The sequence below is a fragment of the Rattus norvegicus genome, chromosome 2, assembly GCF_036323735.1.
Source record: "Rattus norvegicus strain BN/NHsdMcwi chromosome 2, GRCr8, whole genome shotgun sequence".
Classification (NCBI taxonomy): domain Eukaryota; kingdom Metazoa; phylum Chordata; class Mammalia; order Rodentia; family Muridae; genus Rattus; species Rattus norvegicus.
In genome coordinates this window covers 80,007,846-80,020,706 of record NC_086020.1, presented here as the reverse complement: position 1 = coordinate 80,020,706, position 12,861 = coordinate 80,007,846, and the positions used below count along the sequence as shown (strand labels likewise).

Sequence of the window (12,861 nt, the reverse complement as noted above, 5' to 3'; positions counted from 1 at the left end):
GTTACTATAACAAAAATCTCAGACAGAAGCAACTTACCAGGAAAAGGTTCTTTTAGCTCACTGATAAGGATGTCTACCATGGCAGGCAGGGAAGTCAGGCTGCAGGACCTTGACATAGGTAGTCACATGACACCCACCACCAGGAACAGGGCAGTGAGTGCAAGCTGCTGCCTAGTTCTTTGTCTGTTTACACAGACCAGCATCCCGGCCAGTACACGGTGCCACCACTGAAGGCAGTGAAGATAATCTGCAGGCGCCCGAGAGGTTCCTCTCCCATGTAAGTCTACTTCTGTTAAGCTGGCTGGCACTGAACACTAACTGCCACACCATGTGATCCAATAGATGCCCAGCCGACCTGTGCTTAAACATAGGCCTGAAGGAATGCAAAGTTACCGAGAATATATTCTATCAATTCCCTTCCCCAAATTTAAGTCCGTTATTTTAAAGTAAGTGTGATATTTAACACTTAACTGATTTTAAAAATCTCGTTTTTATCTCTTCAGAAGAATAGGGAGAATCTGGTCTTAGCTCTGCAGCAGTCTAGTGAATGTGTGAAGTAAAGACATTCATGAGCCATGAAAGCACCAAGGTCACATCACAAGGTCACTGGTTTAGTATACAGCTTATAGTTCTACACCCTCCTGCTGGTTTTCCCAGGTCATTAATACTAGGAGCCAGGAGGGCTTAACAAAGACGAGGGAAAGGCTGTTCGTGCATAGGGCAAGCATGCATACCAGCCTACAGGATGCATACAGCATGCCTTGGTGTACATGCCTTGTAACTAAACAGCTTGGGGAGTCACCATTCTGAGAGGACCGAGGCAAACTGGTGCTGTGTAAATGGAAACTCACTAGTGGAGAAGGTGGCATGAAGCACTTTTTTTAAATCCCACATAGAATGACTTTAAGTTAGCACCATTCGTTGGATTGACTGTCATGTCTAGGTCATTTATTAGATGTCTGTTTTAGGCCTCTGATCCTTCTGTATGGTTCTACATTTTGAATACTCATAAGGGCATGTTGGAACAGTAATTGAGGAAGAAACTGACTCAAGTTTTATCTCAGTATCATGATGTCTTGGGTTTAGTTTTGCATCAGGAATTAAACTGTTAAAACAAAAGTTAGTACAAGAAAAGGGCAGTGAGCTCAAAATATCCACTCTATCATCCTAATAACCGTGCGTACTTGAGCCTTAATGTGTCCTGTGAGATCGCAGCAGCCATTCGATGCTGTGACTTCAGAGTAGGCCGGGTGAGTGTAGGTGGCGAACTCCCTTTCATTTCTGTTCTGTCTGTGCAGGGCTTTGGCTTTGTAACCTGAGTTTTAGTAGCCTGGGGAGGATGGCCTCCCAGCTTTAGATTCTGCCTGTGGGGTAGGTGCTTTCCTTCCTGGGATCATCATGACGGGAGCTTGCACTATGACCTTACTGTGCTCTTGCCACCTTGATTAGCAGAGCCTGCTCTTTGCTCACTGGCACATGGCAGTGTTGGTCAGATGGTCACTGCCCTGAAAACATAACCTTGTGATGTGGGCGGTTTGGGCTCTCGCTTCCTACTGTGAACTCATCTCAGATGCCTGGCTGGTGGGGTGAGAGCCTCCTGTTGCCTGAGCCTTTGTTTCTGATCCCTTTAATATACTCAGATGCCAAGGATTATGGAAAGAACTAAAAATAAACTTAGAAAATAAAACTTAGAAGCCTGCTCTGTTGCTGTGGTTAAGTGTCTGCTTTTAAGGACTGTGACAGGATAGGACCTGCGTGTTAACTTCCTAGGATCCTATTGTAGGCCTGTGCTGTGCGGTGCGAGGCCAACTCTGACATCTTGCTGCCTCTGTGGGTAGAGGGATAAAGATTTGGTGTGTTACTGGGCAGCGCTGAAGTTAGAGGACATGGCGTGACCAGCACGGTGCCTAAAGGTGTAAGTTTTGGCTGTGGGTTTAGGTTGAGGGACGGTTGCACTACCCACTCTAAGCAAGAAGAGCTTAGCTTAAGTAAGCTACTTAACCCTCCTAAAATGGTTCTGTATGTCGACCTCGCAGTGTTTCTTAGGTGGTAGTGTGGACTCCATATGCTGCCAGGCCACAGATTTGGAGAGAGATGCCCTCTGCCTGTAGAACATCTTCCAACGATAATCCTTGTCAGGAGTCTGCTGAGGGAAGGCCTGCTGTGCACAGGCCGCCTTTCATCTGTCCTGACCATTCCAGTTGCTGGGAATGCGCCTGGAAGGAGGTTAGCAGCAAGAACTTGTGGGAGACTCTCACAGACAAGAGGTAGTGGAAGCCGGGGAATGACCTTTTTGACCTTTTAGGAATGGAGAAAGGGCAAGCCCCAGTGGAGATCTGTGTAACTGAGGAATGAATAGGTTTTGTAGTTTTCAGAAGGCCTGAGCAGTACTATGTTGCTAACAGGTAACAAGACAAAAAGAATGACCAAACTCAGTCTATCCTGAGTAAGAGAATGCTGTAACTCACTGCTGAGCTCTTTCTCTCTAAAGTTGGCATCTGAGGAAGGAGATGGGGCCGAGATCTTCGCTTATAACAGCTTACAATCTGCCCTACACTAGCCTCACCTCCCGGGCCAGGCCGAGGCTTAGCTTAGTTCTACCCCTCTTTTCCTCACCTTGTTCCCAGTTCAGGGCCTCTCATCGACAGCTGCCTTGATGTACTAATGTTTTACCTTGTCAGCGCCTCAGAATCCAGTGACACCCAGCGTTCTGATAGTGGAGCAGCCTGAAGATGACCCTTTCTCCCCAACCAGCCTTGTTTCCAATATGGCCAGGTCTGAGCCAAATGAAGACTTTTGCTACCAAGCCCTGTCCTACTTGGGTTCTGCCAGGCTGTCGAGTGCACTGATATGAAGATCCATCTCCATGAATTCTCTTTTGTCCTTTTGTGCCCTCCTGGACATGAAGTGTCAGTGAAAACTTTGTAGATACCCAGTGCCTAGAGTGGAAGGGCTGTCCCAGGAAAGCAACATGCTCATCACCTTAATGGACTCCAGAGCTTTCTCTGGTACATAAGGAAGGGGTGGAGGCTGCTGGCAGTGGGTGTGCAGGTTGGAGGACACAAAAACCAGGTGGTAACATCTAGTCCTGAGGCTATGTGGGCCTGGAGAAGAGCCTGTTCTGCTGCTTCTCTGGCATCTAGTTCACACCCTGCTTGATTGACCCACTTGGTAGGAGAGAACCAGTCCTTTGGTAAGACCCCTCAACACACACACACACACACACACACACATTGAAAAATTAGTATATTTTAAAACAAAAAATAAGATTCCTGGGGGGTAACAGGAGTGGGAAAAAATACACCAAGTACCTGCCTTCCTCAGTGCTGCCCTTGGTAATGTCAGAAGAGGGTGGTTGGCTCCTCGGTGCCTGAGGCTAAGCCCCACAGGAAGGGATGAAGTGAGAATTAGCTGGAGGGTACAGGACTAGTGGGGCCTTGATTGTGAGTGTGTGTGCGCATGTAGGTGATTGATGCCCGAGACTCATCTAGACAGGCAGAGATATCATGGAAATGGGAGAGTGGTGCAGACTTACCCTGTGGTGTCCTCCTTCTCCAAGGAAAGCAACTGTTGGGTCAGTGCATCTCTATATTGCCTGTAGGATAGCCAGGTGACTAAGTGCACCTTGATGCTAGCCAGATAGGAAGACACATATGTCCCATGTGCCTTGGTGGAAACAAAGAACTTGACCTCTTAAGATTTCAAACATGCAACCGGCATGATGATATGTGTCTATAATCAGCATTTGGAAAGGGAAGTCTTAGGAGTCTCAGGCCTTCCTTGGTTAGTTAGCGAGACTGAATTTCAAAAGGTGAAACAAAGCAAGGGAAATTCACAGCATAAGCCAAGTAGAAGATGTAATTGAAAGAACAAGGAAGAAGAAAACCTCCAGTCTTAAAGCAGAAGGATATCTATGACCACAGGGATTATGGGTATGTGATACTACTAATAAGACAATAAAATAAGAGGTATTTGGGTTAAAATGTCACATTTTGAAAAGCAGAGCTTTTCCTGAAAAGTCTGCAGCGTGAGCAAGGCTACAGAGGGCAGGGGTTAGAGATCTCTTCTCAGGCCTGACTAACACTGGGATTTTCATAGTATGAGTAGGGCAGAGAAGTTGGAGAAGGTTCAAAGAAGACCGGGCTAAGCCCGATGGGAAGTAAAAACCATCCATCATAATGCAGGAAAACAATCTGAAAAAAGTAAGATATTTAGCTATGACAAAGTAGGAGAAAACTCTCGAGCAAACTTAATACGTCAATCTGGGGTGGGGAAGTCGTAAAGGTTAGGAAGTAAAGCGACTGTGAGTAGACGGACTGATAGTTAGAGTAAGAAAATGAAGACACTGGAAACAGCCTCACCTAGAAGCAGAACTGGAGTATGAAACCACCTCAACAGTGTTACTGGTAAAGTCCTCCCCAACCTCAGCAGAGCAGAAGCTGACTGTTTACATGGCTTCTGTTGACTTCCTCAGGGCAGGATTCAACAAGGACACGGAGCCTGCAGTGCTGCACATGTGGAGAAATGACTTCCAGTGGACTTCCTTCCACTGAAGCAGGGCAGTGTAGGGTCCTGTTAATGCTCTGAACCTAGGTCATTTTCCTTTTGTTTTAAAGCTAGATCACACATAAAGTCAGCATTGCACCAGGAAGGAGTCTAGACTAGGAGTGAGCAATGCTCAGAGGCCAGAGGTGTAAAGGCCTGTCCTGGACCCCAGGCCTCCAGGCTGGGAGTCAGTGAGCGAAGGAACGCTGGTGGGGACAGCTCTCTTGTATGGCTCTGTCAGGTCCTTGGAGCTTTGACACCTTAGTCACACCAGCTCTAGACAGTCCTCTCAGTGCGATACCACAGGGCAAAACAAAAGCATTGATTAAGTACAAGGAACAAGGTGCTTCAATAAATCTTGTGACAGCCCTGTAATACACCTGCTTTATGGTAACATGGCTGATCCTGTGGAGTGCTAGCTCCTGTGATGTGTGCCCTGAATCTGTTCTGTGACAGGAAGGTGATGCGAACTTCAGAAGCTAGCCCATGCAAGTCTGGGTTCACAGCCTTACACTGCAGGGAGCCAGAGTCCACCTGGCCTCATGCTTTCTCTCCAGTTGTAAATGCTGCCTATCCTGGACCCACGGTTGGAAACCAGTGTTTTGGGCTTTTATAGCACTTAGCACTGTGCGTGACACTGAATTTCCATAAAGTTTTATTTTGTATAACAATTGATACTGAGTGGGGTGTAGGAATGGGTTCATTTTCCCGCTTCTGGTGATTAAAGAATTAAAAGGCAGGAGAGTTTGAAAGTCAAAACCAAAGTTTATTTGAAGCGCAAGGACCTGGAGGACCCTCTTGGGGTTCTTAGTCTCATTAATAAGAGTTTTATTAAAACGGATCAAGTAGAAACTCAAAAGACAAGTTTAGAAGCGTTTTAAAGGAAAAATCCCAGAGCAAGCAGGTTATAAATCTTAGGAGTTGCCTAGAGGAGAAAGGGGAGGAGAAAGGGGAGGAGAAAGGGGAGGAGAAGGGAGAAATCATGTTATTCTGCAAAAGGTGGGGGAGCTTTAGGCAAAAAGCAAGCAACCCTGAAATGCTAGAAAAGGCAGAGTTAGCCTCATGCCAGAATTTTAAAGAAAACAGTAAAAAGGAGTTGGACCGTTTGGAATAAGGACTTAGCTGAGCTCCATGGCAGCTGTGTGAGAGACAGGAATTTGGGGAAGTAAAAGTCTGTCTCATCAAAGGGATTTATTTTGCCAGATGGCTAAAGTTGAGTCTGCCTTCCTAAAGATGCTCCCACCTTCCTGGTGTGGTCCCTGGGTCAGGCAGTTGACATTCACTCCTCATGTTGGGTAACATAGGTGTTAAGAGATTTTATCATCTTGACCAGGAGGAACAGTTTTCTCTTAAGGGGACTTTACTGCTGCTGTTTGGGAACTGTTTTTACCCGTTCTGCCCTCCTCCCCCTTCTCCTTGGACATCAAGGACTTCTTTCTGGAATGAAAAAGCTTCCGGTTCTTGTGTGTGATTTCAGCTTGTGTATTAGTTGACATTTGTTTCTACAGAAGTAGATGTTGTCTTGCTAGTAAGTGCACTCGGAGTTACTGGCCCAAGCGAAAAGAGGTACTGTATAAAAGCTAACTCTGTCCACGTGTCTGGTGGATAAAACATCCACTGAGTCTCCATGTGTGTCTGACTCCAGCTTGAAAAGTGCATCTCTCCTGGCCAGCTTTTGAGAGACCCTGTTTGGTTGGTTGCAAATGAAGGAAAGATCATCATTGGACTGGGGATGCAGCTTAGCAGTTCAGAGTGCTTGCTCTGAAATCACAAGGATGAGAGTTCTGATTCCAGCATCCATTTAGCAAGCCACGGGGGTCAGAGACAAGATGGGTGGGTCTTGATGGCTTCTAACTTAGCCAACAATATTTGAGCCCCAAGTTCAGAAAGGGACTTCATCTCAAAGGAGAGAAGACCACTTGATAGGACACCTGGATTCTCCTGGTCTCCACTGTGTGCAGTTTGTGAATCCCCACACTAAAGCATACATACACAAAAACACACTAAACAGAAATTCTAAAGAGTTATTACTAAGTTTCTGTAAGGTGCGAGTTACAATTCAGGAACCACTGTACTTGGCAAGAATTTGTTTTCTTTAGTGTAGGTGCTCTTCCCAGTAGGCAACCACCTCAGTTCACAGAGCTAATGGCCACCCTTCTGTCTTGTGGTGGGAAAAGTGAAGTTTAAGGCTTTGTCTTCTCATTATTTTCCCCTTTGAGATCAGGCAGTAAACTGCAGTTATGTTTCCTGACTTGTAAGTGGGGTTCAGGTTGTTGATTACAGTCCTCTCTCCCTCTTGTTTAGCTTTGCTGTGTTAATTTTAGTCACTAGCAGGGCACCCAGGCCTTTCTTGAGATTTCCACTACATCCTGTTTCATGTGTGGTTAGATCAGCGGATGAGTCACCTGATGTTTTGCTACTTCGAACGACAAAAATAGAGGCTCAGAAGAACCACACAAAGAAGCATCTCTCATGGCTTCCAGATACACTGCTTAAAACCATGCTTTTTGATGCTTCCAGTGCTTTTTATAAAAGAGCCTTGTGGAGGGTTGTGTGGAAAGGCAGACAAACTCTGGGTTTGCACAGATAACACTGAAGTCCCCTCACCTTCCCAGGTCCTACCAGAGACAGCATTATACCTTTGGTTACAAAAGTAAGTGTGCGGCAGCACTGAGAACATCCCTCTGCTGGTGGAGCACAGGCTTCATTCTGAGCTTGGTGGTCAGCTTTCCTGAAATACCCTAAGCCAGGCACCTGGCTGGGGCTCACACAGCAGCACGTGACGTCCTGGTCACACTCCATTCAGAGCTTTACTGAAGCAAAAAACAGTACAAGGAAACACTTCTCAAGGTAACACAATTTAATTAGAAGAGGCCAGATGTGGTGGTGCACACCTCTAATCCCAGCACTCAGGAAGCAGGCACATGGATCTCTGCAAGTTCAAGGTCAGCCTGGTCCACATAGTGAGTTCCAGGACAGCCGAGGCTATGTTGAGACTGTCTCAAAAAACTAAAAATAGATAATTACAAGAATATTACTATTTCCTATTTTGTAACACATTTCTTGCTGTAGTTTGGGGAGAAAGTTGCTGAATCCAGGAAAAAGTTCCTTTCTATCTGTGATTTCAGAGGAAAACATCTCTAAACAGTACAGTTAGGAGGGTGGGAGAGCAGGAACTACAAGTGGAGTCTTTGTTTCCTCTCTGAAACAGGTACACACACCCAGTCACAGCGCACTGAGGGAATGATAAAACTCTTAGTTTAAAGATAAAATGCAGTAACTTTCCCCACGATCAAGGGCATTGTCTCAGTCTTGTCAGACCCAGAAAGGGGCTGCATTATAAGAATGCAACGGCGCTGATGGAGTTTAAAGAGCTTAAGTAACTACTGCGGTCCAGAGCAGGTGCTTTCGTTTCTCAGGCCCTCTGTGAACATTTCCAAGCCAAGCTATCAGTTAAGACCAAGAAACAGATGGTCCCAAACCAGAGAAGAGTGTCTTTGACTTGAGAGAAGCCCAGGATGGGCAGCAAGAAGAGGCTGACCAGCTCTAACCCACAGATGCAAACAAGCAGCTTTGCCAGTGAAAGGATCCTCGGTGGTGAGTTTCCTGCCAACCTCAAGCCTCTCACACCCCCGAGCCCTGCAGTGGGGAGGCTTTGTCCTTCATGAGTCACAGGAGTCCTGTTCACTCAGTTCCAGGGTGCCTTAGAGAGGCCCTGTGTGCCTGGACCCAGTAAACAAGGGCAGAGCCAATGACAGGTGTGCACTTAGGAATGACCCTCGAGTGCCCCTCAGAAAAGCAGGCTTCTTTTAGTCCCTCAGAGAAAATCCTCACTCTAGAGAGGCCTCATTTGGGCCATCCCAACTCACTTCTCAGTATTTTGAGGAAAACCTGCCTTTGAACTTTAGGTTCTATTTGTCACTTAACCCCAAGAAAGCCATACCTGGTCTTCCCACTGTCCTCGAGGATTTCACAGACATGGTCCTTTTCAGTTTGTCAGCTGAACAAAATGTTTAAAAACAACCCTCAGCTGGTGAGGTAGAAAGGCTGCCCTTAATGCCCTTGGAAAGAGGAGAAAGGAACCCTTCCCAAGTCTGGCGTGGAATTCTTGGTTTGAACACTGAAGTATGCCAGCCCAGGGTTCTGCCTTAGGATGTCAGGTGACAAAACAGGCCCACAGAAGGTGTGTGTGGCGGAGCCTGCACTACAAGGGCAAGGTCTGCTGCCAAACTGCAGCTCCATTGCTGAGGCCTGGGCCTGGCACTCCATCCCAGTGGCTCAGGAAGTCTAATACAGCTGATGACCAGTCATCCTGATCAAGTAAGGTGGCCTAGGGCTTTAAGCTACATGTTCTAATTGCACAATAAAGAGATACTAGCTGTTCTTGAATTTACAGGGAATACTTTTGCAATTTAATATTTAATCTCCAACCCCAGAAGCATGAAAATAGCCACACATTTTTAAAAAATATTGCTGTTTAATTTTCTAGTCATGTACTTTAAAAAGCCAATACAATTAAGACTTTCAGTTATCTTTCAGCTCTGCCCCTGAAGTCACCCACAAGCAGCTGCAGAAGCACACAGGACTTGTTCCCATGGTGGGCACATGTGAAGGGCATTGGGTATCTAGAAATGGGAATGCAAGCCTGTGTAGCTGACAGGCAGCCTCTGCCCTGACAGTCTTAACCTGAGGGTCACACGGCACCGAAGTAATAAGCACTCGAGGTCTGCCTTCTGCCCTTCCTCTGCCCTTCCTGCCTTTGCCTGTCTGCACTGGTGGGTCTGTTTTCTCCCGAGGTTGCCCATCATGAAAACTTGATTTCTTGGCATCTGTAGGCCCTTACATTCATACACAAAGGACGTGTAAAACGGCTGTAACATACATCGGTCACTGGTACACACAAGTAAGCTGTAGGTATGTGGAGCACGGAGGCAATCACTGAATTGTATTAGAGACATTTTATTGAAAATGCGAAAATAGGAAATGTATTATAGCCTAAAATAAATTACATAACATATACAGCATATATTTATATCTTTAAAATATTTGTTTTGTTTAGGTTCTTTCAGTCTAGTTACTTTGACTAAATCAGGAATTTAGTGAACTGTATCCATAATTTTTTTAAAGGAAAAAACCCGCTTTCCAAAACTTAGAAAAATATACTGCACTAAGTGGATTTCCAATGCATTATTTCTGGGGTATCACATAGTGACTTTGATACTTGTTTATAAAATGTCTTGCTTTATGGTGTGGAGGGGAGTACCATATTGTTACCTGTCCTGCAGAGCTATAACTGAACGGCAGAAGCAGGTAACACGTCTACATCAGAAGTTACGAGACAAGAACCTGGCATTAGAATGCTAGATTACGACTTAAAGCTCTGCTCACTGTAAAAACGGAAATGGACAGTTAGAACGCTCCACTTCTCACTCTAGTGCCATCTTCAGGGAAGGCGAGTAAAAGCAAGCCTTCAGGGAAACTCATGCGGAAGGAAGGATGCTGACACTGGCGCTGCACTCCCATGACAACGGAAAAGTCAGCTCATGTATATACACTGTGGGGCGTGGCAACTCAGCGAAACCAGGAAAACAATGAGATGCTGGCGATCAAGTCAGTTTGTGACTGATCCAATTTCTACAGGAGATTAAATTTCCCATTATGTTGGCCAACATGGCTACCAGCTCTTCCTCTGGGAGCAGGGAGACTGTGGGCTGCAGCCTGGGGCCCACCAGTGGGCGCTGCAGACAGTTCTTGACTCTAGAGTGAAAAGGGGTGTGATGGCCACCGGGTCACGTGTCTTAGAGCCACATTATTGGGGAGCAAGTCAAGAGAGGCTGAGCTTCAACCTGTTGATTCTTAGGAGACAAACACGAACGGAAAAGAGTCTGGCCCAAGAGGCAGCGGCACAGCCCAAGTCCTTTGGTTCCAAAGTGGAGATTGTCCAAGGGGTAGAAACGTCGGCCAAGAGGCAGCTCTATCTTTTGGGTTTTGTGAGGCAGGGGCATGAAGTCAGCAGTTCTGAGTTACAAAGCGACAGTAAAGACCTTTCTTCAGGTCCCTGCATCGGTGAGCATACCCAGTATGCTAGAGAATTTATACGAAACCTCTAAATCAAGGCCTCTTTCATAACCAAGAATAAAAATTAAACAACAGAAAACAACTTGGTGGGAGGAGGAGGGAAGAGACGACTGTTGTCCTGACTGTCCCTGTAGTGCCCCTGGTGGCCCGTGCTTACTCATTTTCCTCTCTCATCTCTACGATGTCTGTCACCTCCTCTGCTGGAGGCATGTCGGTCATGGCCGAGTCTTCCCCCTCGGTGGCTGACTCATTCTCCATCTTCTTTTTCTAGATAAAAGAAGACAGGTCAGAGCACTACCGTGAGTAGGAGTCCCCTGTGGGGATGTGGACAGGACACACCACCACACTACTGTGAGCGGGAGTCCCCTTTATGTCCAAGTTGAATCTAGCTCAATATGTGCCTTTTACTGTGTGGTTGTTACCATACCTGTTGTGTGCTAGGTACTGTGGGGGACTCTGTCCCTCACCTCTTTGGAATGTAGCCTGGGATACCAGCTCCCTACAGCCCTTTCAAATGGAGGCATTGTTCCTCCCAGCTCCTAAGCCCCAGCCCCCAAGCCACAAGCTTTGAATCTTATTCTCTAGTCAGTCCCCTGTGACAGCTCTGGCTTCACTCTGTCCTGTTGATTGCATATCCTTGTTCCTGATGGCCTTGTCATGCTGCTGCCATACAGGCTGTTGCAGAAAATGGCAACCTCTTCCAGCACTCTCTCTTCAGGACCTGATTCCCAGCACTGCTCTGTCTGTGCTCCTGTGGCTCAGCCTTCTGGACCCTCTCACCCTCCCGTATTGGCTTAATTGTAATGCCCAGCAGTTACAGTCATGTCCTTCCTTGCTTTTCTTGAGTCCTGTTACAAGATTAAACCTGGACCTCAGTGGGACCCGTAAGCAGGCCTGGGCTGTAGTGCCCACTGCAGGGAGCCATTTCCTCTGTGGCAGGGCTTTCAACCCTGCGTTTCCCCTGCTTGGTGCTCTCTGGCTTCCTCTGTCTGCTAGCCTTCCTGTGGCCCTTCTCAGGGACAGCCTGGTGTCTGACCTAACGACCCAAGCACAAGCAAGCATGAGAGCTCCATGACTGTCCCCAAGTGTAGTGGAGGCTCCCATCTGAGCGGCCCACTCCCTTCCGTGTGCACTGGTCAGTTGGCTGTGCTGTCCCTCCTCCCACTAGTGAGTATCCCGTTCATTGGGTCAGTCTCCAGGGCAAACACTGCGCTGGACTTTACCCCACTTTAATTAGTTTTCTGAAGTTTCCTTTTATAGCCTTCTGCCCATTACTTATGGCCTTCAACATTTTTACCCTTTTCTCCTGACCCCCAACAGCCATGGGGCACATGGGCAGGGTCTCCTTTACCCCTCAAAGCCACCCTTCACAATGAATTCCACCGTCTGTCTCTGTCTCTTAACAGTTTTGTTGCCTTCTTTGTCCCCACAGCCTAAAAGAATACACATCCGGGCTCTGCCGTGGGCCCCTGTCATCTGTCTCCACTCCCTGGTTAACCACATAAGAAACAGGGTTTCTGATCCCAGAGAACTCAAATCATGGAGAGGAAAAAATATTTCCCATTGCAGTTTGAAAAGCTCTGCCTTCAGGACAGACTGGCTCTGTGCTTTCATGACATGGAGTCATGTGGTGTGGAAGGGATAGGGTGGCCAAGCAGGATGAGAACAGACTTCCTGGAGGAGAGCTGATGAGGGAAATTACTTGTGGAGGCAGAGAGGTCCCGGTTGTCCCCAAAGCGGTTAGCATCGCTTCTCACCTGCTTCCGATACACATAGCATGCTGCGAGGGCAACCATGGTAGACTCTCCCACAAACCCTGCTAGAAGGGAGCCCACACCTAGTGTGGCTCCATGCACCCTGAAAAATGAGAACACAGACATATTTTGTTAGAACCAAGTCTGACATGATTATGCTGATGACAACTCAGTCGATATTGCTTAATCTCAAGAAGACTGCAGACCAGTGAGGGATGGTGCAGTAGTACCCTCCACTGGCCTCAGGACAGTAGCTGATATTGATACCTTTGAGGTAGGCCTGTGCCTTTCTTCCACCCACTGTTCTACACATTCCTTACCACAGGAATTGAACCCGGAGCGTCTAGCGGTTTCCAGGCTAGTGTGGATCTCAAAGACTCAGTGGTGTGGGCAGACAAGCATCCTGAATTTCCAGTCTAATATGCTTGGGGATTTTACTTTGTTACACAGGGTATTTTACTAGCAAAGGACTCTAAGCCGTGTG

At 47.0% G+C, this 12,861-nt stretch overlaps 1 protein-coding gene across 4 annotated transcripts in view; it reads right to left on the bottom strand.

Annotated features, from left to right (window-relative positions):
* Nucleotides 1–9,484: 9,484 nt before the first annotated feature.
* Nucleotides 9,485–12,861, bottom strand: part of Ankh (ANKH inorganic pyrophosphate transport regulator) — a 127,873-nt gene continuing 124,496 nt past the window's right edge. For 2 of the 4 annotated variants that reach the window (XM_063281148.1, XM_063281149.1), the window contains exon 11: nucleotides 9,485–12,480. In XM_063281148.1, coding sequence (XP_063137218.1) covers nucleotides 12,234–12,480 — 247 coding nt within the window. In that variant the 3' untranslated portion in view covers nucleotides 9,485–12,233. The remainder of the gene's footprint in view (nucleotides 12,481–12,861) is intronic. The other 2 variants (XM_063281150.1, NM_053714.2) reach the window with 2 other exon arrangements.